The sequence below is a fragment of the Talpa europaea genome (assembly GCF_964194135.1).
Source record: "Talpa europaea genome assembly, chromosome: 1".
NCBI classification, from domain to species: Eukaryota; Metazoa; Chordata; class Mammalia; order Eulipotyphla; family Talpidae; genus Talpa; species Talpa europaea.
This window is the reverse complement of record NC_140073.1, coordinates 139,862,194-139,889,847: the sequence shown is the minus strand read 5'-3', so window position 1 is coordinate 139,889,847 and position 27,654 is coordinate 139,862,194. Positions and strand designations below refer to the sequence as shown.

The following is a 27,654-nucleotide window of genomic DNA, read 5'->3' as shown; positions in this document are numbered from 1 at the left end:
TTACAGTAGTTTGCCATTTTTTCCATAGTTCAGTTCTAGGAAATGTATACATTTTTTTGAATTTCGTCAAGTCTATTCTTTGCAGATAAACTTCTAACTATAATTGTAATGGCTGATGATTTTAAAGTTACATTTTTGCTCATGTTTTACATGATGTTTTAATGTTCTTATTTTGAATTTCTCACTAGAGAAAAGATGATAATTTAATATAACATCAAGTCATATTCCTCATAATTCTGTGCTATTTTGAAATTTAAGATACTCAAAGTGTCAGACTCGAAAACAACTCTTTTAGGTATTCCTCTCTTCAGTTCCTGTAATGATATTCTGGTAGACATTCACTCATCAATTGTAGCTTCTCAGATGTTGCCTAGTTAAACTATATAAATGATAGCATGCCTGTGAAGTCTATCATCTTTAGTATATTACATCACTTAAATATGTGAGCTAATTTGCACACAGGTTGGTATATAAAATCATGCGATATAAAGTCATATAATTCATTTTCCTTTAATTTTTCTTTTCAAAGACAATTACTATTACATAGAGTATCCTGTAGAATTTTCCAAATCTTCCTTTTCAGAAAAAAAAATTTCATGGAAGAATTTCCTGGAGTATGAAAAACCCTGTTAAAATAAGATACAGAATATAGAAACCATAACTGAAAACATCCAGAATTCAAAATGTAAAATTAGTATATATCCCCCAAATCCCAAGCCCTTCAGAAAATAGAAATTTAAAAATTAAGCACTGAAACATGCCTAAAGGTACTCACAATGAAATTTCAGATTAAAAACTACAGTAAAATACTTTCACTTGTCAGATTATGTGGTTTTACATAATAATGTCTGTAAGTATAGTAAAGAGATCTTAAATTTAATATTAAATTTGGACTGATAGACCCTGAAAGAATAAATGGTAATATATTTGTAAGCTGAATTCTATGCAGATATTAAAATTGACACCATAGGTTTCTTTGTATGAATAAGGAAAATATCGAATAAAGTTAAATGAAAGTTATCAGGTGAATTATATAGTCATATTTTTAAAAGGGAGACTATGCGCATGCACGCACGCACACACACACACGCTTTTGAATTAGGAAATGAGAATAGTGATTGATTTTTTTTTTTTTTTTGTGGGACCCTCGCCAGCGGCGGGGGAACGAACCGGTGGCAGCCCAGCGTTCAACCGCTGCGCCACCAGGGGAGGCCCGAGAATAGTGGTTGATTTTGAGACTGGAACCGAGGGATGGTAAATCTTGGGTAGAAAAGAGCTTGTCATTTTTAATTCTTTGATTAATTTTTCTTTGCTATCTTCATGGGTTATTTAAAACTGTAAAATATGTTTAAGGAAAGAAAATTCTTAATCAGTTTAATAAGACATCTCAGTCAATACTGAACACTTATGTGCCACAAATTTCTTGAGTGTGTTGGGGATATTAGGGTGGATAAAATGTTTTCCCTACTCTTCTCAAGAAATAATAAATCAGTACTGATTTGTAAATAAAGAAAAACTCGATGTGGTGGGTTATCTATTAGAGATGGGACCAGGAAGGATATATATTCCTCTGTAGAGCTCAGAGGGGTTTATATACTATAAGTTAATTGAGCTTACATATGTTAAGTTAATTGATCAATCTTATGGAACAAATAAAAGCACCGTATGTCTAGACAGAGACATTATGTTTACTCATTGATTGCATCAGTCCTATGAAGTGGGCACCATTATCATTCTCATTTTATAGAGGACTAGACAAATTAAAGTAACTTGCAGGTGATGCTGCTTTATTTATAGTGAGTGCCAGAGCTAGTGTTCAAATCCAGGCATTATGGTTACAGGATCCCTATTCTTAATAGCTAAATTATTTTGCTGAAACTTTATTCTGTAATTTGAATTCACTTCCATTTTGCAGTTGAAAGACATATAGTGGGTTAAGCAGATAGTTCGAGGTTATACTGTTGATAAATGTCAAAGCCAGTACAGCAGTCATGGTCTCCTGACCGAATCCAGTGATCACATTGCTCTACCCTGCCTTCCATTCATAGGGGAGTTTCAAAAACAAGTGTATGGAGAAGAGTCATTTTGATAGCATTATCTGTCATAAGTACTGACAACAAGCATAGATGTGTGGTTTCTCTAAGAAAATAATTGCAATAAAAGGAATTTTGCAAGATCACCGAATAAAAAAACTGATGTTAATTTAATGCTCCTGCTTTGTGAAAAAACTGTCAGCAATCCAGAATGAGGGCTGTGTTAACAAAATTCCAACTTTTCTGTGGGATGATCTACAAACTACAAACAGAAGGCATTAAGTTTCTTAGCAGTTACAAGTGTGTGCATGCATGTTAGGCCACTCCTGTCATTCACTGCTTTTTGGTGTACATAGATTAAAGCTGGACTATGATTTTCAGACTAAGATGTTCTATAGGGAATTTGCTTCATATTAAAAGATAGCAGAATAGCTTAACAACTTGTAAGTTCTTTGCTTTCTGCCCTGGCGTCATACAGCTAAACATATATGTGTTCAGTTCATATATAAACATATATGTGTTCAGTTTGACTTTAAGATATTTTCTTGACAGTGTGCCTCCTCACTGAGATCCCAAGTTATTTTCTTGCTCTATTCAGAAGCAGGTTTATATAAGTTTTCTGAAATGAAACGGAATAGGAAATCTGTCTCTGTCTGTCTGTCTATCCAGCTATCTTTATACCTACCTACCTACCTACCTGCCTGCCTACCTATCTGATAAAATATGAGAAGGCATGGCTCAGTGAGTTTAAGCAGTATACTAATCTTCTCTTTTCCATAATCCTATCTCATTCTAAGTAGACTTAGTGACAAATTCAAAAGCCAATACCAGAATTATTTAAAGACTTACTTTAAAAGTATGTAACTGAGCTAGAGTAATAAAATGTGCAGATTATAGTGTCATTATGTTTACCTAGAGCTTTCCTGAGCCATCTTAACTTTCATGCTAAAGCTTCATTAGAATATCATTTAGCACAGCATATAGTAACATTGCATTTGGTGAGGGACCATATTCTACTTAATATATTATTTCCAACCATGTTAACAGGATGGCAGTGAGTGGGAAAAAGATGTAGGTGAAAACCTGTAACATGCATTAAATTTTCTTCTCTTTTTAATTACAGCAAATTCAGTAAAGCTAGAAATGCAGAGTGATGAAGAGTGTGACAGGAAACCCCTGAGCCGTGAAGATGAAATCAGGGGCCATGATGAGGGTAGCAGCCTAGAAGAACCCCTAATTGAGAGCAGCGAGGTGGCCGACAACAGGAAAGTCCAGGAGCTTCAAGGCGAGGGAGGAATCCGGCTTCCGAATGGTAAACTGAAATGTGACGTCTGTGGCATGGTTTGCATTGGGCCCAATGTGCTTATGGTACATAAAAGGAGTCACACTGGTAAGCAGCTGAAAGAATAACCTGATGACTGCCTGTGACATCTGATGTTGATATTACCTGACATCTATTCTCTTTCCTTTTTATTCAGGGGTGGCAATGGTGAAACTACCTTTTCAGAATTCTGCTAGTATTGGATTGCTAAAAAGCAGAGAGTAGCCTGGGTCTTGACTTCCAGCCTTCAAATCTGAATAGCTTATCAGAAAAGAAGTTTGGGATTCAGTTTCCACAGTTCTTAATATAGCAATAATATGATAAGGGTTCAAAGGTATAGGAGAATTTCATTGTGTAACTTAATCTTTTTGTATTTCTATACATATTTTACCATACCCGTGGGCAGGTAATATAGTTTGCTAGCTAAGAGTTTATATTATAAAATGGTACTCATGCATTTATATAGGAATGGACCATTTTCAACTTATCTAGTTTACTTTTTGGAATAGAATTTCCAATCAATTTTTGCCTACTATGAGTCTCTGTAGTAGGTAGACACTTTCCCCAGTTCAAGGATGCAACCATTTTCTATAATATTTTATTATAACTTGTACAAGGAGATTTGTAACTGGGAATATGTAAGCAGGGACTAGGGTGGAGAAAGAGACCTCAAATTGATTTAATATGTGCTTTTAGATATTTGAGTGTTATAACAAAACAGCCAAATGAGGAAAAGACTTATTCAAATCTCTTCAAATCCTTTGCTAATATTAAAGAAAAAAAAAAAACCAGAAATGAGATTGTGGTAAGATAGGCAGATCATTCACTCTTTAAAAAGTTTCAAAATCATATGAAAATTGATTTAAAGATAATGATAGATTTAACTGTAATACAAAGTATAATGTATAGCAAAATACTAATAGTATATCTGTTTTAAAATATAATGCTTATTGGGTAGGGAGATAAATCACAATAATGAATTTGTTTAAAAGATTGACTTCTAAATAATCAATTTAATAAGTAGGTCTTAAAACATTAGAGATGCAAGGTACATTGAAGTCTCTTTAGTCCAGACTTCTCATTTATACATGAAGAATCTGAAGCCCAAACAGTCAAGTGATTTGTTCATTATTCCCTATGTAGTTAATTATGGGCATTGTGAGGCTAGAACCAACATTTGCTGATGTCCAGACTTTTTTGTTCAAATATACTGTGTTTGATAGATCAATATACCAATTATTTATGATAATTTATGAATATAGCTGATACTTTAAAAATTACAGTGAGAAGTAACACATTGAAATCAGTGTTCTCTTAGTCAAAATCATTAGCTTTAAAGAATGCCCTCCATTTAGTTTAGTTTTGCTTTTTTCTTTGTATTGAATTTCCTTTTAACTAGTTTCATGTTTTTAATGAATTTATTTTCACTACCATGATATTTTTAACATTAATCTTGAATACTATCTCATGGAAAAATTAAAATATCAAGCTTTTGTCATATTTGATAAGAAAAAAAGGAAAAGACTATAAAATGAGTCTACTTTTCTCCTATACTTATAAATTCTAACTGCCATTATAAAACAGGAGTCCCATAAAGCTATATTTATTATCCTAGAGTTATTTTATTGAGGAAGATAACACTCATTCAAATGTGTAACTTCTCCCACCTAGCAGCATACAATCTAAACAAAATTAGTCTAATGACTTTCAATTGAGTTGCATAGAATGTTCACTTGAAGTCTGAAAAAATATACTAAAAACAATTTTTGTAAGATTTTTAGTAAACCTTTTGTATTTTGAGTTAAAGATCAAAGAACCTGAGTATGCTCTCTTGAAAGTTTAAGTTAATCAATTTTCAGTTTTCTACAGTGATTTTTGTGAGGATTGTGGGTTTGTAAGTAGAATAATTATATACCAACTCTACTGTTCATTTGATATTTACTACTATAGTAGAGTTGAATTATTTTGATTTTAAAAATCATTGATTTGTAAGTTTTCTCAGTATACAGATTTCAACAAGCCCTATGAATGTGGGCTTTTACTCAAGTAGTAAAGCCAAGGAGAATGAACTAAACAAATACTTCTAAAGTATTCTTAGAAATCTATAAACTTTTCTTATTACAAATGTTCTATGGGGTATTATAAAAATTACTACATTTTATTCAGATATGGAAGATTTTTGTCAATATTAATAGAAATTCATAGAAGAGCTTGGGGTATCTCCCATATATTGTTGACCTTTTACTTTTGATATATCTTTAAATTAGCTATTTTAATGTATCTTTCTGATGACCCAGTTATACATCTAAGTGGGTCATGATATATTCAACACTGTTTTAGTACTATTTGAGAACAGAAAGTCTGTATTTGTATTTCTTTAATCTAGATTGAAAAAAAAGCGAGTCAGAATCTAATCATTAAACAAACGTTTTCTACTAAATGCCATGAACTAATGTCATCATTTTAGAACTTCCCTTTGCACTGGTTATTTATAGCTAATACAAAAGGCACTGTCTTGAATCTTTATAAAGCCTCTGGGAAATATATGTTTGTGCCTTTTTAGTTCATAGAATATGTAATAAAAATTACTAGTTAAAGAGGTACACAACCAACCAATTCATTAAAATGACATGGAGTATCAGATCTAATTCACTTCTTTTTCTTTCTCTTTCATATCCTATTAAAGTACCAATTCCAGAGTCTTATTTGTGACTTGTTATTTTGTTGGTATTGCTACTTTAGTAGGTAATCAGGTAATATTGTCATCGGATACTCCAGGCACTCTTCACTGGGAATATAGGGAGAAGATATAGGGGTAATAAATTAATTTGTGCACTAACAGAAATTGATACAAACATAAATATATGATATCCTTTATTTTGCCCTTTATGTAGAGTATCATCTTAAGTTTCTGGCCCCATATTTTACAGCTTTGTGGAGTCATTCTCTTGCTGGTTTCCTGTCTCCAGGTGCTTGGGATTTTTCATTTTCCCAGGTGGTTGCTCCATCCAACATAGGAAACCCTTTCTCTGATTCACCAAAAAGCAAATTGGCATCTATCTACTTGACATTTCATATGAATATTTAAACATGGATCTAGGTGTTTGTGTTTATGAAAGTACATAAATGGTTGAATTACAATTTATTACAGAATAGGAACAATAACTTTATCCAGTGAATAATTCAAAATGGCCCTCAAGAACTTTAGTAGATTGGTTTTAAAAAAAAAAAAAAAACAAGACTGGAAAGAAGGCAACAAAACTACATCTTAATTGTTCTCCTCGATCCAGACCTTTGTGCCCACCCATGGGAGATTAATTTTTACAGATACAGTAGCTTACATGATTTTTTAAAACTGGACTGCTCTGTAATGTTACCAATGTATTTAGTAGATTTGTGGGGTTTTCCTGAAATTTGTTTTTAATTAAATCTGAAAAGTACAGGATTGATATTATTTTAGACAAGGTTTATGCTGAATCAAAAAAGACCAAATGATTCGATCTATTTATTTAAAAAATGTTTTAAAAATAATTGAGTTGTGTTGTTTCAAGATACATAGACAATATGGGTAATTCACTAAACCCTTTATCTCTGTCAGATAATTTTATACATATATCTATAAAGGCTTGGTCAGGAAAATCCTACAACATTTGGAAAAAAAATGACAAATTTAGCAACAAAACTACATTTGACAGGGAGGTTTTTTAGAAAAAGTCAGTCCGCTTATTTTTGATCTGTTCTTCAACAGATTTGCATGTGACTCCTCTATTTGGATGATTCCTGCAATATAGCGATGTATGCGTTTGAAAAAAGTTTAATAAGCTAAATGCTTTTTCATTTTTATCTCCCAAACCATAGTGTTATTGAGGATTTCCACTGTAATTTCAACTAAATTTAGTGCCAACACAGAAAAACCCAGAGTTGTTGAAATAATTTTCATTTTATATAAATGAGACATTAAGAAGACTATAGCATATTTTGACTCAAAATATGTAAAGCCATGAAATTAATATCCAAAGTAAAATCAGTTCGAGACAAGAGTTCAAGACTCTTGTCGGGCAGCTCAGTATTTCTCAAAATTTCATCTAATTGAAATCAAAATGCATTACTATCAGTGCCCAATTCCTCTTATCCAAACTGAGAACAGGAATTCTCAACTTCATCATGCCTCTTTCTTTAGTTCTCAGGAGCCTGGAAACACAATTAGCAAATATCTCCACACTATGACTTTCACATACAGCAGTACTTTCCTCTGCACTCTGACCTCTTTTCATTTCTTCTTCCTCTTTAAGGGTGATCATATGGATTCAGAAGTAATTCTTGAAGGTATCTTGAATACTTTGTAAATGTAAAATCTAAATTACCCTGCCAGTCTCATAAAACTTAGTTTTATCAATTTTTAAAATACTTCTTCCCAAAGATTGTAGGAAACTTAATGAAAATCTGAGTTAGCATGATACGCTGATATTTTCCAAAGGCAGAATGTTTTCAGGTGTTTTTGTTTACCACAATAGTGTAATTAACTTTAAAATTACTGCATTTAATTGGTTATTTCCTGGGAAACCCTAGGTAGATTTCAGAAATAAAGTAAAATATCCACAGTGAAAGGTGTGATTTACATTTGCTACTTTTCAAGTTTCTAAAAAGTTAGTTTCATACAGAAGTGCCTTCCTCCATTTAACTACTGATTCTACCACATGGATGGAGTGAAGAAGATGGGTTTTAAAGAAGTTGTAGACTGTTACTCTATTGGGAAAAAAAAAGTTAAATTAAGATGTGTGTGTGTAAAATTAGAAAGATTTATGACAGATTTATAAGACTTATATACCAAAGATTTATAAGACTTCATATGAGAGGTTTTAGGTAAAGTCGTTTTCTTTCAAATTGCATTTTAGTTTACATTTCTTTGAATTTTAATTAGTGTTGATGTAATTTGACAGTTTTGCCAAGTGAATCATATAGGTTAAATAAGATAAAATATAACTTTAGCATGATGGATAATATTTTTGAGCTAATAACCTCAGTATAAGGCTTTTTATAAAGTTGGTTCATGAGATCTCCAGATTCTTTAAGAAAAAACCGTAACTCTGGAGACACACACACACACACACACACACACACACACGGATTACACTTTTATTTTGGTATGTATCTCATTAAGTTTCAAAATAAGCACATATTATGGAATTCATGATATACCTGATCTATTAATTATTTCTTTTCATTAGGTTTTATAACAAATCTTTTGATAGAATGTGCAGTGGTAGCTGCCAAAATACAAGCACAGTCTATCTTCTTTATGCCTCATACCTTTCATTAATAAGAGTCATTGTTTGCATCATATTAAAGACCAAAAATATACAGTAAGGTTTCATCATTCACTATAATTGTGAATGTTTTAGTTAAAGATGTAAAACATGACAATTTAGTGTAAAATTTAAAAAAAAATTAAAATTATAATAATCATCCAACTTCAAGTAAAAAATGGTTCACTTCAACCAAAACAGATTTTTTAATTTTATTTTCATTCTAAACTTTAAGCTTTAAAATACACATTTGTACCATTTATGTTAATTTTTAATTTATTTCATGCTATATTTAGAGGTAGACAAGCAATGTATTTTTTCATGATTTCATAATGTTATCAGTTTGACCCTAATTGCTAATTTTACTGCTTCATTAACTATGTTTTCATGTGTTATGACATTGGTGACAGCCAGATGATGGCAACAGATTGAACTCAAAATTCTGGCTTAAAAACTGTATAGCAATGTCAGTAAAAGAAAAAAAGATACCATTTTTTGCAACCAAACAAATATACAGGAAATATCTAGATGAATGGTTATCTTTGGAATTTCCCTAATATATAATAACATTTTGCTAAAGGTTTCACTGCCAGTAACTCAGAGAATTGAGAGACCTGGACTAATATGGAGATTTTTTGGAAATGAGATTTGTACCCAGGTCACTCATTGATTCTCTTTGTCGCCCTGATAAGGAAGTCATCAAACTAAATGAGAGAATTAGACTAATGGTCCTTTTCAACTCGAAATTTCTGTGATTTTTAAAGAGAGAATGCGACACAATAAAGAGATAAAGATTTTACAATTACTCTGATCAAGATTTAAATTATTAGCCTTGTATATTTAATAGCTCTGACTACAGTAAGATACTTTCATACTTGAACTTCAGTTTCTTCATTTGTAAACTGAAATTATTCAGACCAAATTAGCAATGTCATTATAAAGAATGAAGTACTGTATTAAAGGAACTAGTAAAGTCAGCCACATGATGACCACTAGTTAGTCTCCAAACAGTGGCCAGTGATATTACTGTTACTCTTTTGAATCAATGACAGGAATCCTGTAGAATTTATGTGAGGGCACTTTATCTAAGACTTAAGAATTTGGCATTAGGAAGGCAAACCTACGAAGATAAAGGTTTAAATGAAATGAACATTCTCAACACAGAGAACTGGCTCTATGTAACAGTATAGGACAAATTAATTTCTTGTGCATACCCCACTTGATATTTCTCACATCTTTTCCTTTCCAAAGGTGAACGTCCCTTCCACTGTAACCAGTGTGGAGCTTCTTTTACTCAGAAGGGCAACCTTCTGAGACATATAAAGTTACACTCTGGAGAGAAGCCGTTCAAATGTCCTTTCTGTAGCTATGCCTGTAGAAGAAGGGACGCCCTCACAGGACACCTCAGGACCCACTCTGGTAAGTGTCACCAACTGTTTGAGAAGAAAACTAACGTGATAATTCAAGAGAATGCTATAGAGTAATTTGAGCAACTTACACCTTCAGTAAATTGCTAGGAATGAGCTAGACAATATTTTGTGTCCATTGAATGACTGATAAATCTTGCAGGATACATACGACCCTTCTGTTTTAGACTTCTGGAGTTGGTGAAAAGGAACACTGTCAGCTGAAGAATCTCTTATTCTAAGCCACTGAAGAAAGGAAACAGCTGTTATATAAATGCTCTGATTTTTAATAATTTTATAATAATTAACAGCAATTACATATAATCTCGGATAATTAAAAACCTAGTAAAATGCCAGTTACATGCTACTGTTATCACAGAAGAGACAAAAGCTGTGATAGTTTTTGACTATATAGTGTCCAGTCTGGGCCTTCAGTGGGAATTGCTGTTTCTAAAGTAGAAAACATTTTACTTATTAGAAAACATGGCTGTTAGCATATTTTATATCCATCTTGTTTATTGTTTGATTTTTACTTAAAAATGCCAGGATATAGTACACAAAAGAGAATGAATGATTAGAATATCCAAATGAATCTCAGTTGACTCTTAGCATGAATTCCCATAACCAAAAAGTTAAAAATGGAAAATTAATATAGAATACTCTTAAGCCAGTTGTATATGCTCCTGTCCATAATGACATATTCAAATTTAGTTTTAATATGAAGATTGGATGGAAGTGATGTTTTCATCCACATTGACAAATTGTACTAGAGAATGCTGTGGATGGTGAGGTAATGTTTGTATTATCTTTCTTCACATTTTTCCTTTAGTCCTCGGGCTCTACGGTATTTTTAAATATGAATGTGAGATATGTACAACTATTTTGGACAATTCACTTTTATGTTTGGGGCAGTTATAGAAAAAATGTAATTAATGCAAACTTTAAAACAAAATATTTATACATATATTTTACTGTCTTTACTAGCTCGTGGTGATTTATTTCCACCATAATGCATCATATTTTTTCATTCTGCTGTGAAAATTATATCTTAAAGTGGTAATGTTTCATTATTAAAAACATTATTTCTTGAACAATATTGCTAAGATATGACAGGTATTTCCTTTAGCTAGCCATGTACTCTGTTGAAGTATTATTGAGTTGAATAGAGATTATATAAGCCATAGTTTTTATGAACATATCTATTGTTTGATCTTGAATAAGCAAAAATACAACTTTAAACATCTTCTCTTTCATTCTTTACCAATTGGTGTAGTACACATACGTTACTTTCCGTGGCAAAGCATATATCGCTTTTAGAAGGTTCAGAACCTGATGACACTTCTGGAATCACTTGACAGTCATCTGGATATCTGTTCCCTTGATTTCCTTTTTGTTCTTCTAATACATCCCTTACTGTGGGTGGTGTCTAAGAAGCAAGGATAACTTGGTTTTTGTGTTAGATTGAGCCTGGCAGCTGCAATCAGCTTCTTTATGCAAATTAGGCATGGACTCTGGATGCTACAGAATGGAATTTAAAATATTAGCCATTATCAATACTTTTCATAATAGAAAATAAAGCATAGTTTCTTAAAGCCCAAACTTCTGTAATTGGTCAAAAACTCAAGTTGATCATTGTAATTTTCTTCCTCCGCTACAAATGCTGTTTTTCTCCTTATTCTTACACTCTTTTTGGCACCTGGTCTGGGCAACATTCTGTATGTCATGTGTGACTCAAAAGTTCATGTAAATTCTGAGAAGTCCTGCCTTCCATGATTGTTCCAGATTTTCAACAACCAGGATTTGAAGTGACATAGTTATCCCTACTAACTCATATAGCACCAACCCCAAATCAAGGCTTGGTAATCTGAAAAACTAACCAGTCAGTAGCTCACTTCTCTCTCTATTAGTTCAGCAGCTTAGCATGCAACACATAGCCAGAGAGTGGGGTCAGCTTCCAAAACAATAGCACCAGAACTCTCTTCCCTGGTGGAAACATTCTTCTCTTGGGCACTGAGATCTACAAAACCATCAATATCTAGATTTCAGGACAGAAAATACAAATTCTTTAAATGCATTATTTGATGTATTTGTATTGTAGGCATTCCTGCCTTAACCTCTTTGTTCTTAGACTCATGCATCCTGGCCATGGAGCAAATGACTTAAATGACTCAAATGACTCAAATCCTGGTTCTGTATCCTGACTACATATATTGATTCTTATGGCATAAATTTCTGCCTCCTTCAAGTTGAAAGGACTCCAGTGTAACCTGCCTGCCACGAGTTGACTGGTTGATCCCCACATTGCTATATTAGGGAATTAGCATTGAAAAGCTGTGAACTTAACAGTGGTGGTATTTGAATCAATTATAGAGAGGGCAGAGTCCATATTTTTGAATCCATAGCTTCATTTCTAATTTCATTGTCACTTTGTACATGGACTCTCACCTTAAGCAAGCACCAGGGTCTCTAGGTAAAGAATCTAACTGACATCCATGAAGTAGATTATCATCAATTTATCTTGCTAAGACTACTAAGAGCCTTCTTCATAGTGGTTGCTTTCTAGACCATATTGTCATATTTGTACCAGTTCTGAGAGGTAGCCATATAACTCTTTTCCAGACCATCTGTCACCAATCTTCTAGTCTTCTTCTTTCAAGCTCTTGACATGTGGCCATACCATTACCTCAGCTATCTCCCCTCCATGCAGAGTGCATAATCTGAAAATCTGTTGGGGAATATCCTTTCACTACTGTATGTCAGCTTCTCTTGGTAGGCCTGTAACACAGCAGCCACAGCTAGTACCAAATACCATGCAATCCACTTACAAATCAGGTGCACATAGTTTCATTATTAACCGGTCATGGACAGCTCACCATGAGGTCATAAGAATGGACTGCAATAAGAGACTGTTAGAGGTGGTAGCAGTCGATAGGGACAGTCGAGCTACATGAAGTATACTTGGGCTTCCCAAACCTACATGGCTTCCCAAACCTTCCAGTTTCATTTAACAATGAAATGGTCTTACCCAAGTCTTAATTTTATGGTAAGTTGAATCAGGCATCACCTGTTTCCTTTCATGTACTTTGGGCTACACAGTCATTTGGAGTTACATGACCCAATACTCAGTCTTCACCAGAATCCAGTAGCAAATTAGGAGCTGTTTTTCAAATGAATAGCTGTTGGTAGAAATTAACTGTCTTTACTCCAGAATCATCAGGATCTGTACACTGATGGTTCTACTAACACAGAGAGATGTCACACAGCTGCTCTGTCTACCACAGACATTTCCCCAAATCTCTGCTTCTCTGGATCTTACAGCTAAAGGTATATGGCAGCTTTCATAAAAGCAGAGCATGCTCAGTCATGCCCCAGTCTGCTGTCAACACTGAGAGTCTTGTGGGTTACCTACCACATGCATGAGAGCAGCATACCCAGATGTGGTATATGTTGCTTTCAAAATCCAAGGAGGGCACCACATGCCTCCTCTTTTTATTATTATGAAAGGTACAAGTTTCAGGAATTTATCATTTACTTGAAAGGTTCTATGGCAACATGATGAGATTACTGGGCTCAAACATTTCACTAATGCTGCATGTCTCCCAACTCTTTGTGGAGATTATCTCTTACCTAGTCTGTATCTTACTGTGCCATCTTAGGTGTTCACTATTTCCTTTCCACCATGTCCAGTCAGTACTACCATGAATGTCATGTCCTACCTTGATATTTTGTGAGATATCAAGATAAACAGATTTTTTGCCACTACATAATGACAAAAAGAGGAGAGTTGACCTAGCTGTAATGTAAGATAGTGAAAGTATGCTGTCACTGCAATGAGAATACAAACTGCTTTTATTTGTAGATTTTTTTTAAAAAGAAATTAAGTCAGTAGTTCCATACCTGCTGTCAAGGGTCATGTTAATATGCTCTAGTAAAGATTCAGTTAATCCTCACTCAAAGTCGCCTAAGGGTTTTGAAAACTCCAACTTTAAGCAAAACAATGTATAATACAACCAAGTTTTAACATAGGGCAAATGATACAAACAAGAGTTAAACTATGGCATATTTCTCATCACAAAAACATCAAGAAAATTCTAAATCAAGACCCAGGTGCTTCTAATATTAAACAATCATTTATATTCATTCATTCATTCATTTTCTAAGCTGATTCTTGCTCAAAGTCGCAGATGGCCTGAGGATAGCCTGGCAGCTCAGGGCACAAGGTGGGACTCAACCCTGCACAGGATACCCTTCTACTTCAGAAAACTGAGACATATCAATTAACTAAATGTGCCCATCTTCAGGGAAGCCCGGAAAACAGAGGAGTATCTGAGCTGACATGGGGAGAACATGCAAGCCCCACACAGACTGTCCTGTCCCTGACCAGAATCATTTTTATTTTCTATCAATGTTACAACAAAACAACACTGATAAAAAAAAATAATGTCATTCAAGGACCTGCTGTACTACAGCTAGGACCTCATTTGAATTTGCCTTTATGATATAAAGTCTGCATATATGATATTAAGTCTGCACTCATCCACAGAAATGTCTAGGTCTTACATTAACCTAACAAATAATTTAAGTGTGCATGTAGTAGGAATCATCACCCCAACATCTTTCAATTTTAGTTTTCTCTCTTGGGGAAAGTGATAGTACCAGGGCCTTATTCTCCTGCAGAGTAACCACTAACCACATGTGGCTGTTAATGTTAAGCACCTAAATTTGGCTAGTGCCACATGTTGAAGTGGTATCTTTGATTAAATAAAAACATTATTAAGATTAATTTCACCTCTTTAAATGTAGCTATTGGAAAATCTTAAATTACATATGTGACTCATATTCCCATTATATAGCATTGGTTTTGGCACTTTATCATAGTCCTCTCTCCAGGGGTCAGAGTAGCAATGTAAAGATCTTTCCATTACAAAATGTATATAATCCCATGATACTACAAGAGGGACTTGAGTAAAGTCCTCATACATATCTTCACCTCCATAAACCCCCACTTTGACTGGTGGAGCATGGTGGCATTTTGGTATCTGGGGATTAAGGTAAATTTGAAGAAAATCTGATAGATCTGATAACCTCTGCAAAGAATTTGTATGTTCTTATTGTCAATGCACAGTCAACTTCTTAAAATAGCCACAGGTATTCTGGAACTTTTTAGAGGGAAGAGTTATAACATGTATCTATGACCAGGTTTCAAAGTCTTTCCTAAGGAGACTCAGTCTCTATCTAAAATTATATGCATCCTGGGCCTCCCCAGTGGCACAGCGGTTGAACGCTGGGTTGCGAAGCTGCCCGCAGCCTCTGCAGTGCTGGTTCGATCCCCGGCTGCTCCCCGGCCCACGGAGGAGGGTCCCACATGGCGTGCAGACCTCTCCTGCCGCCCGCTGCTCCCCTCAGCAGTGTACTTCGGTCCTTCTGCCTGCTCTGCTCCCCGCTCTGGCTCGGTGAATTCTCTCATCCTCCCGCGCTTCTGACTGTACCCAGTGCTTGTACAAATAAATAAATAAATCTTTAAAAAATAAAAAAATAAAAAAAAAATAAAATTATATGCATCCAGATCTGCTAATATGTGTAGATCTAAGCAGTGAGTCAAAGAGCATCCATTTCTCAATGGCGAGTAAAGTTGGGTTTTTGCCTACAAGATTTAGACTTTTTCCTTCATGTAAGTTCCAGTAATAGCTTGCCAGTCTAACCATCTGTTTCATTCTTGGGGCCCTCATAATGGGTTACCCACTGCCATAGCACTCTGGCACAAAAAACGGATTATCACGCTGTCCCTGTGACTTAAGTTAATTGCACCTTCCTGAAATATTTCCTAACATGTAGCCTTTCCTACTCTGAGATCATATATATATTTGTAATCAGGAGTCCAAATCTATTTGCAATAGCTATCACTCTTCTCTCCAGCCTAGAGAAGAAAGTCACTATAAAGCTTTTCAGGCATGCTAGTTCTCCCTTTGCAAATATAATTCTTTGGTGAGTAGTTGTATCTCACAGGTCTTTCCAGGGCTATAGTCACAGGAGGACTCAAGAGGGTAATTCTTGCTTAACTTGAATTTTTGGACTTCTGCTTTGTTGTAACAGGATCTGGTATTTCAACTTTTTACTATATAAGTCATTATCAAATCAAAATTCAATTAACTTGTCTCTCTCACCTGCTTAAAGTAATAATTTAAATCCCAGATCCCAGGTGAATGGCTATATACTGATAAAGTTGACCCAGTTTAACATTTTAGCTCCTCTTCTTGGTATAAAACCCCGAAAATCAACCCATTCCCTTACATATTGGCTAGACCCCTGCTGACACATTGGCAAAGTTTACAATTCTTTCAACTTATAGGCCATCACATCCTGGATTGGTCCTTGATTTTATCATAATAGGCTCTAATTTGTTAAATGCCCAGACACAGTGAAAGCTAATAAGAATGGTCATTTTGTAATTGTAAATAGGATCCTGCCTATCTGAAACAACTGAAAAGACTTCTTACTATTAATATATATAGGAATGCTGATTTATATGAATATTGGTCTCCTTACATGGAAAGATGTGGCACATGGAGGACTATGTTTTCTGTCAAGGATGCTTCAGGAGTGTTTGGGGTTCAACATTCTGTTGGGGTTCAACATTCAAGACCTAGTGGTATTGCATAGAATTCCACACTCTTCTAATGAGATTCTGGTGTTGGTCTTTATTCTTGTTTGAACTGAGGCGTAAGTACAGAAAGACCTTTCAAAACTGACTTGAGCTTATGGGATCTTTAATTATTCCTTTCTCCATTGTATTTTGCTTAAGACCATCAGAAATAGCCATGCCACACCACAGTCTTCACACTGCACATTGCCATTGTTGCTTTAGAGAGGTAATTGCCACAGTTCCTTAAGCCTTACCCTGCATGTACTTATAAGTCCATGCTATCACAGTGATAATTTCTGTAATAATGTTACCAGCTCATGCCTAGGATTACCAGTATTCCACTAACTATATGATAAGGAGGTCATCCTGTTGTCTTCAAACACAAATAACCTGGTGTCAGAATGCCATTCTGACTGGGGGATCTTAGGTGATTCTAGCTATGAGTCACGGATTGATTCACTGTTAGATCCCATAGATGGGACACTCAAGTGGGGAAAATTTGGAGACATCCATAAGAGGACTAATATTTATAAGACATTACTCAGGCATAAATGAGGCCAACAAAAAAGGTTGGTGAAGCAATCTGAGGCTGTCATTAGTAGAATATCTAAGGGGTAAAGGAATGCAGTAGTCACTGGAAGTAAAAAAAAAAAAAAGTAAAGTTTTAAAATTGACATTCAGCAGAGCAATGTTCTCCTACTATCCTGTGACTTGAAGCTAAAATACCATTATCTCACTTCTTCTACCCTCCTGTCCTGTTAATGCTTTACCATAACTGATACTAACCAGTAGCCAGAAGACAAAGGTGCCTGTTCATGAAACCAATAGAAATTAGTATTCTGCAGGACCAGAGCAAAGAAGGATGAGAATGGCTATGGAGACAGAGAATATGCCAGAGTTTACATTTTAAGTGCTAGTGCTCAAAATCACTAGTATAGGGTAGTCAGTTAATGTAATGACTAATTAATTAATCCTCTTTTAATGAGTACTTTTATTAGTGGAAATTATCTCATTTTTCCTCCCTTTGAATGATGACTGCCCATTGTTTCATTTTGTTATTATGTTCTACAGTATTAATACTGCATTTCTGCTCTCTGTATTTTAGATTTGATTGTGCACTTAAATGATTCTGTGAGTTATATACATGTATGTATCAGTTACTGTTTAGGTACAGTACACATTCAATAAATACTAGCTTTTTTTAACCTTGTTATGATTTTTATACAAGGTGAAATTTTCTATTTGAAATTCTACCTACACACTTCAGAAGATGCCAGGTAGTGTGGTGGTTTTAATTGCACAGTCTCACTAGTTAGGTTATTTGCAGGTAATAGCTGGCATTTCTGGAGCTCTCCCTAGATATTAGGCACTGTACTAAGCACTTCCCATGGATTAGTTCTTTAATTAAATCCCTTTTATCTGACATGAATAAAATCAGATAATTTCTGATTAATAGCAGTATGCCTTGTAACATGGGAAATTCCTTTCATAAAACGATCCTTACAGTAAAAAATATAAAAAAAATGTTTAATTATATCTTTTGATATAAACCCAGGCCCTTTTCTTTCAGTGAGGAACAGGTTTTTGGGATTCCCTGTAATTTTTCTGGTCTAAACCACATTTAAAATATCATCCCTAATTCCACTTATACTTTCTTTAAGAACTAAAAGAAACTGGTGCTACAAGCAGACCTCTAGTTAACTTTTTGAGATTCACTCACCAATTTTTATGATTATCTCTGCCACCTCCAACTTTTTAGCACTTTTAAAAATCAGCTCACCTTTATTGAATCTTAATGAAATTAGTTTTTATAAAAACTTCCTTTTTGTACGTATTTCACTTGGTTGTGTGTATTTGAATAATTGGGCAGACTTACGTTTAACTAGAATCATTACCTAATCGTAGTGAATATTCAATTCTGCTGAAAGTGTTTTGTAGGCAAATCAAAGAGGGACCAAAGTATGCCAGGAACTCAGTGTTCACGTCACCACTCATCAGTATGTTTTGCTTGGGAATGGAAAGGTAGTTGGTCAAGAGAGCTCTTTGCTAGTTACTCCTGTTTTCCAGGTGAGGAAACTGACACAGAGAAGCCACACAGGCAGAGCCTCAGAGCAAACCAAGACAGTCTGACTCTAAACTCTGTACTCTTTTCCCGAACACTGTGCTGTAGGATAAATGCTGTTACCCCATAAATTTATAAAACTATTAAATTAACTCAAAATGATAAAGAAAACCAAGAGTACTACCTGGAGATCAGGAATTGAAGACTTTTGGGTTTTAGAAGGGGCTTACTGCAAGGTAAACTTGTGACTTTGTCCTGTCACTGAATTTGATCTTTAAATCTCCCTGTGCTTATATATAATGTTAATAAATACAGTGGGATATCTTTTCTCCCTAGACTTTGCTGCTCATCATTCTCTACAACCAAACTTTAAAAAGTAGTCCCCTACTGCACTTTATTTTTCTTTCAAAATTTTCCTGGTTTTTGTTAACTTTTGAAAGGGATTTGCATAAAACTAAATAGGTATGAATGAAAATATTCAGATGATCCTCATAGCTCCAAAATTACTTCTCTGCTACCATCTAACCTAAATCTAAGAGATAATCATGCCTTAGTTCAATTTTGCACTTATAGTTACAGATATAGTCAGTTCACTTAAAATATATTCCATTTTATTAAATATTTTTGACAAGCCTCCTTCTGGCTTGCTGAACATCAGCAGAAATGTAAGGCGATGTTGAATTTTTCCTCCTTCACCTTTTGTAATTAGTACATGAATAATGTTTTCTACACTGAAAAATGAGAGTTTAAGTGTACAAAGCCCTGTTACTTGATGTGATTGCATGTTTAAATTTTGATTATAGTCATTGATAACATTTTTAAATCTTGATGGAGGTCCAATTTTATGAGTAATTAATAATTTTGAGCTCTTAAAGAGCAAAATACTTTGGTAGTATTTTCCAAGTATTTACTTATAATTCTGTATTTGAATAAATCACCAAAAATACTTTGTAAAATTTGTTTAATATATCTGTCTCACGTAATTGTGGAGTAGTAACTGCTTAAGGGACCTTGCAGAGTAATAAAATCTTCTTTGGACTTAGGGTCAGTCACAAAGCCTACATCATTCTGAACAAATAACTAGTTTATTTCCAAACACCTCAGGAATGTTGATTTTCACAACACTACTTTGTAACTTATTCAATGTTTGACAATTTTCCACTTAAGAAGTTTGTTCTTTATGTCTAATTGTCAGTTTAAAGCTATTTTGTCCTATAAAAAGGAACTCGGCCAGATGTACCATATAAATATCCATCTGTTAAAACAACAACTTCCTCCTCATTGTACATTTTTAGTTCTTTTATATAAGGAGTGTCTTTTTTTTAATTTTTCAAGACCCTGTAATTCCAACTACTATATTTTATTCATATAAAAACTCAAATAGTGAATGTTTTATATTAGTTGCTAATATTGATTTTTTAAAAGCATATGTTAAATAATACACTGATTGTTACAAACTCACTTAAAAGTTTTCCTCTTATTTTTGACCTTAATTTATATTTTGTGCAGTTATACCTTTACTTGTTTTGAGAAAATACCTATAAAATAAATTTCTATGACTCATCCTGCTTTTGAATATGCTTATACTTGACCTCTAGTAGAAGGCTAAATCAGCCAGCAGGCATTGATAATTACCTAACAACTCTCAGAGAAGCTGATACGAAAAGAGTTTTCTCCTTTTCAAATATATTGAAAATAAGATTTAAAAGTAGGTTTGTTTTGAGATGCTATTAGCCTTTGACCCTATTGCTAAAAAAAGAACTTACTGTCAAATTTTTGTCTTATGGTATAGTCTGTTAATTTGTCTTGTGCGTGTTTTGCCCTCAGATATAGTATTTTTCACTAAGGCATTCATTAGTACAGTCATATCATTTCTTTAAATCACTGACCGACCAGTAATTACGTAAACTGAAATGTATTCTAAAGTTCATATAGCTTGTCACTTTCCATGCTAATATATCCTATTTCCATTTTGCTTTATTTAAATTATCTTCCCCCTCTTCGCTTTCCTTTTACTCTCTGCTCTTTTTCTCAGTTTTTCTCCTCCAGTCCCTCAACATTTACTTCAATATTACTTCCCTTTATTTTTCTTGTGGTAGCTGCCAGAAAAAGGTACATAAGTTCCTTTATGTTATACAACATACAAAGTGATTTCTATAACAGGAGATTACTTTAGTTTAGTCACCTTGGGCTATTAACAGTTCTGATTATTTTGTGAATGAAGAGTAAAAAAATGCTTGAAAATTGAGCCTTTAACCATAAGATTGTCATCAGTTATTTTCATATTTTGTTTTAAAGAAACAAAGCAAAAAAGTCACCATGACATTTCTACCAGGTTTTCTAAAGAGATCCACTTTTATGAAACTAATCCATGAGCTAGTATTATGATAGAAACATTGGATTAAAATATACTGGTTTAGAAATTGAGTGTCGTGAAGCTCATTCATAGTAGTGATGATGCATTAAGTGTAGTATAATTTGTCCTGCAGGCTTCCCATGACAAGGAACTGTTTTCACCTGATTGTAGACCTGGCACTTGGCCCACTTTCTGGGTGATCTCCCAGGTGTGAACTTTTCCCACTCTGCACCCCTCCTTTCCTTCCTGGAGGTGGCTGATACAGACGGATTACACTGATAATTGCACAAGCAGTGTCAGTTGCACACATGATTTGCATAACTGTGCTGTGCTCATTTCACCCATCAAGTCCTGATACTGATGCCTCCGGTGCCTCTCTGTATATTTTGCAAATAAAAACTAAAAAGATGGAATTAGTAATTTCATTTCTGATCCTTAAACTGTATATTTAAGGCCCTGCCATTGAAATTTAACCAGAGAAAAGCCACTTTCAGTCAGGTCAACTGGTAAGAAGTACATGTGATTTACAGCTAGAACACCTTTCCCTCCAGGCAGATAATCATTATATATTCTACATATTCTTTGTGTGTTCCTTAAAAAAGAGAGTGAAATGTTAGCAGCATAGACAGTCTTATCTTTTACAGACAGTAGTAGTCAGGCTTCTTTAAATATCAGGCACTTGTTTCTAGAAGGAATTATTAACAAGTCTTTCTTCTGAAACACATGCTCATTTGATGTAGCTCTTCACTTAGGGGCAGAGACTTTTATTAGGTCAGTTTTTGCTGGGATGTTTCTTCTTTACCCTTTTCACTCTCAGGAGTTGGAAAGAAATGGATGAGGCTCATGAACCTCTTTCTCAATCTTTTAATCTGCAGACACTGTCTGAATTCCCAAGTTTACTAGCGTAGTTTTAATACTGTGTGCGTATTTGTGTGGACAGTCTGAACTTGTGGCCACTTCACCTTTCCCTTCCACATCGCTGAATCTACAGGCCTGGCATATTTAGAACTCTGTGGCAGAAGTGGAAGGACTGCATGCCAATTTCATTACTCACTCAGTGTCCAAAAGGGCACATCACACAGATTTTTGTTTTGTTTTGTTTTTTGAGAGTTTTTTTTTGGGGGGGGGTATAAGCTAACCTACACCCTCTCCTTTTATTTTTCCTACTTGATCCGTGTATATGAGTCAAAGAAACCTGTTAATCCATACCTGTACTATCTTGCCAAATCTTGTAGGAAAACTCTCCAAATCATAGAAAATCATGTAAATGAGGCAGATAAAAGCCAGTATCATTCATTGTAAGCATATAAAATATACTTAGAATATCATTTTTTATTTATGGTATCATAAGTCATCTATCAAGTGTGGTATCCTTTTATATTAGACAGAATTATGATGATAATAAGCATACAGATAAGATGAAAGATACTAAATTCAGCAGCTCGAAATAAGAGATCTTGTTATATTCTATTTGCATCTGCATCCCATACACTATATTGATTAAATGAATAAATGCTTTCATTTGAACATTCTTACAATTAACTAGGCAGTTAGATTTTTAAGATTAGTGGAGGTCAGTGGAGTAATATGTATTTCCTATTAGATGATATCAGTTTATTATAGACATTATAATTAGCGGCTAGCATTTAATGGGCTGTTATTTTGTGACGAGCACCATTTTGAGGATCATAATTTACAGATGAGGATAGTCAAATTTAAAGAGAAAAATACTTCTTTTCCTCCCAATATACAGTTTTTTAATATTTATGTATGAGTGCTTATGTAAAGCTTTATGTTATGTTTCTACCTTGTTTCTTTTTAATTTGCCAAAGATATATTATTTGAATTAGATTTCAAGCACACTGTGCATGTGCACATATGTGCTCAGCATAAAAAAATGAGGGAAGCATGTCATGCTCAAATAAATAAAAACATACCTTCCATAATCTTTGAGGACATGTAGAAATTTAGAATAAAACAAATCTAAGTATGATATAAATTAGCTCTATGAGAATACTTTTGAGTTCTTTATTTTCTGGTGGCTTAAAAAGATCTTACCATTATAACTGCACATATACATTTTCTACAACTGCAGTATAATCAGGAAAGTCAGGGATCTAAACTCTCCATTGCCTAATGCCGGAGCCTTGCTCCCAGCCACCACACTCCTGCTTTCCAGTCTATTCTCCATATTGCACTCAGATTGTTATTTAAAAACTCAGATTATATCATTCATCTGCTTAAAATCTATTAATAACTTTACACTGCTCTTATAATTAAATTCAAACTGCCTACCACGACCCGTGGTGCTCTGACCACCTTTCCTATCTGATCCCATATAACTTTACCTCTTGCCTGTGCTCTTTTGACACCCAGGTTTCCTTTGTTTTTTTCCATCCTGGAGATTTTGCACTTATGATCCTAGGAGTTTCTGCCTTCAGTTCTTTTCCCAATTCTTGGCATAGTTGCCTCATTATCCTTCAGATATTTGCTTAAATGTCATCTCCTTGGAGATAGTGGCCTTCCATAAGCACCCTACCTAAAGTATCCTCCCTGTTACTATTTTGCTGGCTTTAAAAGTATTGAGAAGCTCAAATGCGAACCTGTGATTATCTTGGGTTTTGTTTGTACGTGTGTTGTCCGTCTCCTCCCACTCAAATATAAGCTCTGTGAGATCGTGGGCCTCCATTGTCTTACTTATTCCTAGCTCTTTGAATGGTGCCTGGTACATAATAGGTATCAAAAAATTGTTTATTAATTGAGTGAGGAGAGCCTTAAACTATAATATACTTGTACTTAAAAAAAAATTCTCATAAAAGATGAGGGAAGAAAAATACTGAACTGTTGTAATTTCTACAGGGCCAGCTAACACATATTTTTTAAGTTTTTTGAATCGCAGGACTATACATAGATTTAGATATGTTTCTTTGAAATTAGATGTGGCTCAAGAGAGCTCTTTTTAATGACTCCTGGATAATAGACATAGCACACATGGGTGATGACTTCTCCTAGTTGAAAATTCTTAGTACCATGTGAAGAAGCCTAAGAATGTTCTAATAATGAAATTACATTTATTCTTGCAATGCTTATTTAATCTCTGTGCCAGGCATTTTTATAGATGCTTGAAATATAGCGAAGACACTTAAAATATAGTGATGAAGTGAAAAATATCTTGTCCTGTAGTACTCACATTCTAATGGGGGAGAAAAGCAATAAACCATAAACATAATAAATATGTAAATTGCACAACACGTTAGATGGTGTTGAATGCTACAGGATGGGGGCAAGAGAATGTTCACTTTATTGAACATAATACTGTGTGTCAAAAGCCTTACATTTTCCATATGCATTTTTAAAATGTCTTATAAAAATTCTGAGTTAGGTACAAAAGTTTCCTCATTTAAGAGTCATGTAGCTGGTGTTAGGGTTCTAATTTCAAAACCAATTATGAAACCATATTATGGACATGTATGTATACTTACATACATATTTGTGTATATAATGTGTACACATACTTTTTTCTCCACATGAGTACACTTCATAAATTAGAGAAAGTTATCTTCTAAAGTGACTAGAACTTTTTGATACCCAAATTTCTTACATAAATTATTATAGCTTTCAAATTATTGCTCATTTAATCTGAGTTGTTATAGTATTGAAAAACCAGATAAGAAAAATGGTTTGAAGAAAGAATGGAAGACATATTAAAAGGGAAAAAAAACTTATGTGATTAGGTGATTAGATCTATATTCCTAGAAACTTCTAACTTGGGTTTCTATCTTATTTTTAATCCCCATCATAAAACGCTTTGCATATTTGTAATCATAGAAGAGTATAAAATATATCTACCTAGTGTTGTAGATGCCTATTCCACCATCTCCTTGCTGCATTATAACGTTTACACCTTTGTGATTTGTCTCTCCTTTTCTTATTTAATTCATGCATAAATTAAATAACTTGTATTATATTTACAATAAGAAAAGTGGACATGTCACCTTTGAGTTTAATGGTTTATGAATATTATGTTTATTATGATTCTACATGCCCACTTTAGATAATTGGTAAATTTCCATGGCATATATTAACAATTGACATGTATGTATTTTTAACAGCAGCAGAAATTCTGAGAGATTGAGCATATGTATTTATTAACTAATTACCTTATAAGCAAATATATAAATAATAATTGTGGTATTTCATACCATATAGAAGAGTCTGGGAAGCATAACTGTTAACACTGCCAACATATTTTACAGTGTGTATTTTGCTTAATTCCTTTTAACTTCCTAATGTCAGGTATTCACTTAAGGCAATCTGGTGATACTCATAACTTAAACAAATTGATAGAAAAGTAATTAACAACAGTTTGCACTCTTATGAAAGTAATCTTACATGACACTTTATTTTTTCAATGCTGTTTTTTTTTCCCACAGCGAGCTAAAAAAAAAAAAATAGATTCTTTTGCTTTCAGATGTCTTTGTTTTTTTTTTTTTTTTCAATTAGAAAGTTCATGCACACTCTTATGTACAATTTTCCCTGGTGTTGGTGTCCTTATAAATTTTTAATTTAATTTGAAAATTATTATTACATTATAAAACAAATGGAAATATTTGAATGGCTAAGTAACATTAGCTCTATGAAGCAGGAGAGTTGCACCTGTACCATCTGAAGATGTTCAATAAATATATGTCAAATGAAGGTTAAAGGGATTACATGTGCCCTTTCACCCTTGGCAAATCCTATAAAAGAACAGTAAAAGGCATTAATGTCAGCAGAGTGTGCTTATTTTATTATCATAGTGCAGTGTTTTTCAAAGTACATCTGCAAAAAGAAATATTTAATTGTAAAAATAATTACTGTCAATATCTCATATTTGAAATTATTTGGGGGCAACGTTGGGTTAAACAGGTTTTGTTTGCTTGTTTTGTTATTGAATCTAAACATTAAAAAAGAGCCCTCTCATGTTGGAAATATCTACGAAATGCACCTAAAATGGACTTATTCCCAGACTTGTTTCAACATTTAACATTCCCCTTTCCCTGCTGCCATTGGCAAACTCTGCTTAGCAAGATAAAAGTTATTTTACCATAATAATTTTTGACACACACCTAATTATAATTCAGCGATCTAGTATAACAGAAATTCTCTTTGAAAAATAGCTTAGTTTTCAGGTAGGGATTTTTTTCCTTTCTAAAATATTTTCTTAAACATTTTATTAAAAATTAGTCATTAAAACTTACATAAAGGTGTGGAAAATAATAGACGTGGACACTTCTAAAAAATTCTGTATCAGACAGAATTTTGAAACTTAAAATAGTAAAATAAATCTTAATGGAGGAAATTACTGGAAGTTTTAATCACATGAAAATTAAAACATAAACATCAGTAAGACACAAATATTTATATTAAATAAGTCAAAGGATTATGGACATTAATAAATACAGAGATGGGAAAGATAATAGCAATAAAATATAATGGATAAATAAGTAGAGGTATCAAATATAAAATTTGAAAGGATACATACACATGGCTAATTTTTTTATTGTTCAATTTCACTGATGTAAATTAAAAAGAAATACAATTTATATTGTATTGTCTAACACAGAGATCCCCAAACTTTCTTGGTTCCCTGTGCTCTAGTGTCTCAATATTTTTTCCCCATATACCTTTAGTCCTGAAAGAATTAAGTGTTCATTTATTAAGTAGTCAGTTCCAAACAATTTAAATATCTCTATCCTGCCTACTTTGTACTCTTTTGAAAAAGTAATGTACATAAATTGAACCATTATTTAAATGCTATTCCATTGCTAAGCCATCACAATCACTTACTAATGGGATTGAATACTTTGTTTTATCCTGCACAAATTTCCAAACTTTGCAATCAGATAGGACGGTACTACTTAACTCTTCCATACAATAATGATTTTCCCACAATACTTGCTTTGTCTTGGAGCACTAACTAAAACTATATTTGCAAAGATATGATGTCTTTGAAAAATTTAATGTGCTACGATGTTGAAACTGAGCAGTCTGCATGTTGTATGAGGGGTATTGAATATTATTTCTCTAGAAGCTTTAAAATATCCTGTGCTTATCTAGCTTTAAAATCTCCTGCTAAGATTTTGCATCTGTGCTCCCAAAATGCCTTGCTACAAGTTGAGGACCACAAGCCAAGCGCATTAGTAGCAAAACTATTAATGTAATGGCAATTCATGTTGCAAGTGTGGTAAAATAGGTATTCCATACCCTAGTCATATGACTGAATAGGCAGAACCTTTTTGGAGGCAGCAATCCAGCTATAGAGAGCAAGATCATTAAAAGTGTTTAAATAGAGCTCTCAGAAATAAAACAGACCAATAATTCAGAAAAGTGTAACTTAACTGTAAAACAAAAACAAAAGAATTAAATGTCAATTTTCCCATATTTCAGTGCTTATCTTTGTTTGGATTAATTTATAATTCTATATGCAATTATTAAGCAAAATTGGATATGAAATTCCCATTTTTGGCAATTATAAGTATATATAG

At 33.7% G+C, this 27,654-nt stretch overlaps 1 protein-coding gene across 5 annotated transcripts in view; it reads left to right on the top strand.

Annotated features, from left to right (window-relative positions):
* Nucleotides 1-27,654, top strand: part of IKZF2 (IKAROS family zinc finger 2) — a gene marked incomplete at both ends in the record, with an annotated part of 157,474 nt that overhangs the window by 100,764 nt on the left and 29,056 nt on the right. For 3 of the 5 annotated variants that reach the window (XM_084231841.1, XM_084231840.1, XM_084231839.1), the window contains 2 exons: nucleotides 3,157-3,345; nucleotides 9,912-10,079. In XM_084231841.1, the coding sequence (XP_084087967.1) occupies nucleotides 3,157-3,345; nucleotides 9,912-10,079 (357 nt within the window). Of the gene's footprint in view, nucleotides 1-3,156; nucleotides 3,424-9,911; nucleotides 10,080-27,654 lie in introns of all 5 variants that reach the window. The other 2 variants (XM_084231842.1, XM_084231843.1) reach the window with 1 other exon arrangement.